Source organism: Solea senegalensis, linkage group LG15 (genome assembly GCF_019176455.1).
Source record: "Solea senegalensis isolate Sse05_10M linkage group LG15, IFAPA_SoseM_1, whole genome shotgun sequence".
Lineage (NCBI taxonomy): Eukaryota > Metazoa > Chordata > Actinopteri > Pleuronectiformes > Soleidae > Solea > Solea senegalensis.
Window position 1 is genome coordinate 21,436,543 of NC_058035.1, and position 7,410 is coordinate 21,443,952.

The window sequence follows — 7,410 nt, forward strand, 5'->3', positions numbered from 1 at the left end:
TGCAAGTACATTTTGTAAAAAAACAAATTTATCGTAATCATGATTTTTTAACATTAATGACATGACATTTTTTTGATCACGTTAATTTGTTACATTGCTGTTACATTTTACATTGTTAATGTTTACATTAATGACGTTACACAATGTTGTAAAATTTAGTAAAGTTTTTTTGCCATGCAAAAATGTAACATTCACGATTTTGTAACATCACAGTAAAAAAACTACTAAAACTTTCTTTGACGCAAAACATTTTTTAATGCTCGTAATGTTACAAAATGTCATTATTTAGTCAACATTAATAACACTTTTGTCACGTTACTTTTTACCATTATGTTATTAATATAATCTTATGATGTTACAACAAAATTTTGTTTAAAAAAATTACTTTTTTTACAGAATGTTGTAATTGTGTGTAACGTTATTATTTTAAAAAACTTACAAAAGTATCAAACTGCAAAAAAAAACATTTTTTCAAAAAGATAATTTACACTTTATGGTAATTTATTGAATTAAATATTTTGTCAAACAAAATCTTGATCATCAAGTTTTTGCAAAATTAATTAAGTGACATTACAAAATCGTGTAAATTCTGACACTGTTACTTCGTTTTTGTTCGTATTTTCTGAAATCGTAAGTTTGGGAATCTAAATAAAGTTTTTCTTCTTTAGGAAAATTAAAGTCTGTCGTCTCCATGACGACGGGGTTTGTTTACGATGTCTGACGGTTTGTTTGTTTGTGACCTCGCAGGCGCGGGAACCCCCTCCACTTGTGTCGGGAACGTTATCGGAAGATCGAGCGTCTGTGGCGACAGCACGGCATCGCCGAGGTCATAGGTCACGCTCAGGAGGCCAATCATACGCTCATCACCATCGACTGGCAGCACCTGTGATGTTCAGCATGGCTCCGCCCCCTCATAAAGACGACGAGCAAATGCTGTCAAAAGCTTTTGACCCCGCCCATTTTTGTATGCGTCAGCCAGTCAGCTTCCTGCAGCCTTCAGGGATTTTTCACACCAATCAGAGTGAGACAAGTGACGTGAAGCTCCGCCCACCTGAACAGGTGAAACACGTGATCACCACTCGTCTCAGGTTGTGCTTTCGCTTTGCATCATGGGGGAAATATCTGGTTTAAGAAGCCACCGCCCACTTTTCGGATTGGAAAGATGTTAAATAGGAGTGTTTTGTTTTTTTTCTGACGATCAGCCAATCACAGAGCTGCTGTGATCGACCAGCTGATGGTTTTAAGGGTTTTTATTTAAACGTGGTTTTTATTTGTTTCAGAACAGAAACACATGTTGACGTCGGAGACATTGTTTACGTTTTTTAAATCGATCACGGATGAGCTGATGTGACGTCGTCGATCACCTCTGACATGTTAATATGTGAATTCTTGTATAAACGAGGAAATGTACGATATTCTAGAAGAATTAAAAACAAAAAAAATAAATAAAAACTTGAAAAGGACTTTGTGGGTTTTTTTGTTCAGACTTAAGACAACAAACAGTTGTTACATCTTTAAATAAGTACGTACAATAAAGTTATTACATTTTAATTCAATTTTACGCAGGTTTGTAAACCACTCACTGCCCCACACCAAAGTCCATAGAGAAAATCAGTGATTTTGACATCACACACAGGAGTTGTTGATCCACTGCTGCCTCCATCACTAACTTCAAGTGTCTTCTTTTGTCACTTCAGTGTTCTCCTTTGTTCAAATTGACCTCAGTGACACAAAGTGACCACACGAGGCAGCAGAGGACCAGCAGCTCCTGTGTCCCCGCGAGCTAAAATCACTGATTTTCTCTATTAGGTTTGGTGTGGGAGAGTGAGTGGTTTATAAAGTGACACATTCAGGTTTTCACAGGGGGAGGAGCCACGAGGGTGACGACGTGTGGTCACATGAAAGGAACAAAATCAGGCCCAGAGTCTGTGATTGAGACGTGCAGTGAGTTCAGGAGTGGGCGGGGCTATAAGGAGGAAGCGGTTTATCAGTAAGTGGTTTTGGAGGCGGATCCTCTGATCTGCTCTTAATTGGATCATCAGCTTTAGTTTGACGTGTGGCCGCGCACTCTCAGTCCACCGCTGAACCTCTGTGTGTGAGTTCTGTTGAGGTTTGATGGCCGTCCCCTCTGACCCTCCCACGGTACAGACTGACCTGCAGCTCAGCATTATGGGTCTGAAAGCAGGCGTTGTTCTGTGGAGCGAGAACCTGTGAGACTGACGGACTCTTCGCCTCAACTGTTCCTCTGCTCCTCCTGTGACCTGTGACGATCGACTGACCTCAGCCGTGTTGTGTTTGCGTGACCTGGACGCTGCAATGCCGTTCATGCCACTGAAGTTCACCCTGCAGAAGCGGGTGAAGCTGGCTCAGGGACTCTGGATGCTCTACTGGCTCTTGGTCATCGCCGGGATCCTCATCTTCAGCCTCGGCATCTTCTTCAAGGTGGAGCTGAGGAAGAGGAGCGAGCTAATGAACAACAACGAGAGTCACGCAGTTCCCAACCTACTCATCCTGGCAGGCGCATTGGCGTGCGGCCTTAACGCCTTTGGCGGGAAGGTTTGCCACGACTCCCTGGACCCCATGAAGTTCTCCAGGTGGAAGCCGATGCTGCGGCCGTACCTTCTGACGTGCTGCGGCTTCAATGTCCTGCTGCTGCTCACGGCGCTGCTCTGCTTCCTCATGCAGGTCGCTCTCTACCTGACGCTCGCCGAGGGCCTCAGGTTTGGCATCAAGTTCTACAAAGACACGGACACGCCGGGACGCTGCTTCATGAAGAGGACGCTGGACATGACGCAGATCGAGTTCCGCTGCTGTGGCAACAACAACTACAGGGACTGGTTCGAGGTCCAGTGGATCAGCAACCGCTACCTGGACATGAGCAACGACGAGGTCAAAGAGTGAGTACCTGACCTTCACTGACCTGAACGTTACTGTGACTTCTGATCACGTATCAATAATTAAAACAATCAATTCAGTGGCAGTGACCTCATTTTGTCTCTGGGGGGCAGGTGTTGGGGGATCAGGTCTAATCCTCCTAACATCAGGTCATGTGATCGTTCAGGTGTTTCCTGCGTGAGCTCCGTTAAACGAGGTCACCAGAGGATGAACCGGGCGTTTAAGAGGAAAAGTTTTTTTCTGCGTTAAGTCTTTAATCTGTCAGATTACATGCCAGGGGGGCGGGTCCACACACAAACAATCAGCTGACGTCACAGGACGTGTGTTCGTGATTCGTGTCTTGTTCTTGTGTTAATTCGTTTAAGAGATTTTTCACTCACTCTCTCTCTGAGATGATTATTCCTCATCCAATTATCAGCTGGTAACACGCACCGCCCCCCAGGAGGAGTGACCAGTGACATCACAGAATGATCTAAAAAAAACCACTTTACATTACAATCAACTATATATTCTATATTAAATGTTAAAATATACACAGAATGTGTCTCAGCCCTTTGTCTCCGTCTCTGCCCCACAGTCGCGTCCTCAGTAACGTGGAGGGGAAGTTCCTGATGGACAGCGTTCCGTTTAGCTGCTGTAACCCCGGGTCACCTCGACCCTGCATCCAGCATCACCTGACCAATAACTCCGCCCACTATGACTACGACCACCGCACGGAGGAGCTGAACACGTGGACGCGCGGCTGCCAGGAGGCGCTGTTCTCCTACTACAGCAGCATCATGAACAGTGTGGGCGCGTTTGTTATCATCACCATCATCCTGGAGGTTAGACACCGCCCCTAAACACCAGCTTCAGCTAATCACCATTCAGCCTGGGCCACCTGTAGACAGGAGTAAACTGCTAACTTAGCATAGCATAAAGACAAGACGGGGTAAACACCTAGCTTAAACAGGCAGCTAAGTGTCTGTAACGACAATAAATAAGGGTTAACAGCTAATTTAGCACAGCATAAAGACTGAAGACAGGGAAAACTGCTCGCTTAGCATATCATAAAAATGTAGATGAGTAAACTGCTAACTTAGCATAGCATAAAGACTGTAGATGGGGTAAAATGCTAGCTTTGCATAGCATAAAGACTGTAGATGGGGTAAACTGCTAATGTAGCATAGCATAAAGACTGTGGATAGGGTAAACTGCTAACTTAGCATAGTATAAAGACTGTAGACGGGGGTTAATGCTAAGTTAAAGATAATTGCGTAGCATCACTCTCTTAATTTTCCTGCTAAAGTGAAAACTGAGAGAATCTGTTTCTCCTGAAGATGAATGGATGAATCCAGGATCAGCTGTGATCTTAATCTTCATATTAACCAGACTGACCAGGTTAACAGTTTAATGGATTAACGAGTGATTAGTGACTTTGTAAACGTCTGTCACGTGTGGACTAAGGACTGGTTGTGGACTAAGGACTGGTTGTGGACTAAGGACTGGTTGTGGACTCAGGACCGGTTGTGTATCAGGTCTGGTTGTGGACTCAGGACTAGTCATGGATCAGGACTGGTTATGGACTCAGGACTGGTTGTGGATCAGGTTTGGTTGTGAACTCAGGACTGGTCATGGACTCAGGACTGGTCATGGACTCAGGACTGGTCGTGGATCAGGACTGGTTGTGGACACAGGGCTGGTCGTGGATCAGGACTGGTTGAGGACTCTGGACTGGTCGTGGATCGGGGGCTGAGTTCATGGCGTGTTAATCTGTAGAGCAGTGGTCAAACTCAACAGGGATCAGGGATTATTCTGGACTTAATCTGCAGCAGCAGAAACAGAAACAGGGTGAATTCTGGGTGAAGGTCATGGTGATGGTCTCAGGTCTTCCTTCAGTATCTGGTCTCGGGTCGTCCTTCAGTATCTGGATCAAAACCACAAGTTTGACCAGATTTATTTAAAAAAATAACATCCATATGATGTGCTCTGCCCCCTGGTGTTCACAGCAAAGAACACCAGCACAACTTTTCTCTTATGGAAGATTATTAGTGCCACATGTAAAAGAATATATATTTGAAAGAAAGTAAAAAGTAAAACAAATATAATGGGTGGAGTGGCTCAGTGGTGAAGACTGAGTGTGCAAAAGACACCATGGTCTCAATCACAGGTTGCGCTAGACTTTTTCGTTGTCTGTCATTTTGACTGACAGGTCATAAAAATCCCGTCATAATCCATTTTTACCGGTCACTTTAAATGATAGGGCCACAGAGTGGTTAGCACTCTCGCCTTGCAGCAAGAAGACCCGGGTTCGAGCCCCGGTTGGAACAAGGGCCTTTCTGCATGGAGTTTGCATGTTCTCTCCGTGTGTGTGTGGGTTCTCTCCGGGTTCTCCGGCTTCCTCCCACAGTCCAAAAACATGCAATGTGGGGATTAGGTGAATTGGACACTCTAAATTGACCATAGGAGTGAGTGTGAGAGTGAATGGTTGTTTGTCTCTATATGTGTGTGTGTGTGTGGCCCTACGATGGACTGGCGAACTGTCCAGGGTGTACCCCGCCTATCGCCCGATGTAGCTGAGATTGGCACAGCACCTGCCGCGACCCTCTGGTGGAGGATAAAGCGGTTAGATGATGACTGACTGACTTTAAATGATAATAATGACATATTCAATTGCAGAGGAATATGAACAGTTTCAGTCTCACACCTTCCTCCTGGTCCACATGGACTTGAATCGCGTGCCTACTTGCGCGTAGTTGCGTGTGGTAGGAAATCCAGCAGCAAGCGCTCCTTCTGCACCAGTGGATCAGCTGCACCGGTCACAGACGCGCTCCAAAGCCTCCTGTCCATAGCTCTTTAACACACTGTCAGCACTACAAGGATAGCGAGATGCATTGAGTACGGTGTCCAGGTCAGAAATTATTCTTTATTTTGTCGCACAACATCTTTTTATCCTCCCTCCTCAGCCAAGAGAACTCCCGCCTAACCTCCTTACTGCCGGGGCTGAGTTTGTCCTTCATCTGCATCTATCCCTCTTTTTTCACCTCTTTTATCAACATAGTTTTTGGGCTTTTTAAAGAAACTTCTGACACTCAACTGCTGTGACATTTCTCTTCTTTTCTACTTTCGACTTACTGTAATATGCTCTTCACCACCAAGTGGTCAGGCGTGTGAATTGCAATCTGTCAAAATGACGGATGGCCCTCAGATTTTTCCGTCACCCCTGGTCTCAATGGTCACAAGTTCGACTCCACCCCTGATTATACTCAATTCCATTGTAAGTCGCTTTGGATAAAAGTGTCTGCTAAATGACATGTAACGTCAAACAAATCTTCAGAATATAATCTGAGAATTTGATTTTTTTTACTTTCTTTCAAAAAAATGTTATACATGTGGCACTAACACTCTTCCCTAACAATGTGATCTGAGAATCTGGACAAAAAAACCCATACATATGAACCTGAACCTGCTTAAGACTGGACTTGTTGTTGATGTGAAGATGAGTCTGATAACTGTGTGTGTGTGTGTGTGTGTGTGTGTGTGTGTGTAGTCCGTGGACATGGCAGGACTGAAGTACCTGATCACCGCTCTGGAGACGATGGCGGAGCCGGAGAACCCGGAGTGTGAAAGTGAGGGTTGGCTGCTGGAGAAGAGTGTGAAGGAGACGCTGGTGGAGCAGCTCGCCAAAGTCAAGTCACTGGTGAAGACCAACCAGGTGCAGGAGGGCGGGGACATGCCAGAGGCCTGAGAGCCCCGCCCCCTCACAGGACTCACACACACACACACACACGTTCAAAGTGAACAATGATGTAAACCGTGAATGTTGATATTTGTGTAAATATGTTTATTTGTAAACAGGATCTGCTGTAAATAAAACATCTGGGTTTCAAAATATTCAAACGACAACAGACATTTAAATTTAAGCCACGCCTCCTCATGAATACTTCCTGTCGTCACGTGGCAGACAGACAGGAGATAAACAAAGATATGTACAGTATGTTCATAGTGAAAACTTCCCATCATGCCATCTGTTTTTCTGTGAAGTTGTTTTTTTACTCTAAAGTTTCAGCCATTCATCACCCACTCTGTGAAGTCTGTCATGTGTTTATGAATCTGCTCTGTGTTCACTTTTAATCCCTGATCAGATTATAGTTTGTTTGTTGATTGGTCAGAGCTCGTAGTCACTGGATTGTGCTCAAAAAAAACTATAAAGACATCGTGAGTGAGATCAGAGTTTGACTCGTCTGTTACTCACCTCATCACTTCACCCACACTGGTCCAGGGTTAAGTCTGATAATAAATATAAATAAATAAACTCCTGACTGCCTGTTGCCGGGCAGATCTCACATTAGATCAGATTAAGACCATCACTTCAAACAAGGAAGAAGCAGATTTAGTGGGCGGATATATATCTCTCAGTCAGAGTTATATATATACATATATATATACAGTGGGTACGGAAAGTATTCAGACCCCTTTAAATGTTTCACTCTTTGTTTCATTGCAGCCATTTGCTAAAATCAAAAAAGTTCATTT

General features: G+C 44.3%; 2 protein-coding genes across 5 annotated transcripts in view; both read left to right on the forward strand.

Annotated features, from left to right (window-relative positions):
• Positions 1-1,463, forward strand: part of ubr2 (ubiquitin protein ligase E3 component n-recognin 2) — a 26,453-nt gene extending 24,990 nt beyond the window's left edge. For all 4 annotated transcript variants that reach the window (XM_044045873.1, XM_044045871.1, XM_044045875.1 and 1 more), the window contains exon 47: positions 748-1,463. In XM_044045873.1, the coding sequence (XP_043901808.1) occupies positions 748-889 (142 nt within the window). In that variant the 3' untranslated portion in view covers positions 890-1,463. The remainder of the gene's footprint in view (positions 1-747) is intronic.
• Positions 1,464-2,081: 618 nt separating this feature from the next.
• On the forward strand, positions 2,082-7,100 carry prph2b (peripherin 2b (retinal degeneration, slow)). The gene is made up of 3 exons (XM_044045903.1): positions 2,082-2,897; positions 3,473-3,719; positions 6,425-7,100. The coding sequence occupies exons 1-3, from the start codon at positions 2,317-2,319 to the stop codon at positions 6,620-6,622; spliced, it is 1,026 nt and encodes a 341-aa protein (XP_043901838.1). The 5' UTR covers positions 2,082-2,316; the 3' UTR covers positions 6,623-7,100.
• Positions 7,101-7,410: the final 310 nt, after the last annotated feature.

Coding starts and splice junctions, on each gene's coding strand:
- prph2b (XM_044045903.1), top strand. CDS start 2,317: ATGCCGTTCATGCCACTGAAGTTCACCCTGCAGAAGCGGGTGAAGCTG. Junction 2,898..3,472: donor AGCAACGACGAGGTCAAAGA/GTGAGTACCTGA, acceptor TCTGCCCCACAG/TCGCGTCCTCAGTAACGTGG. Junction 3,720..6,424: donor TCATCACCATCATCCTGGAG/GTTAGACACCGC, acceptor GTGTGTGTGTAG/TCCGTGGACATGGCAGGACT.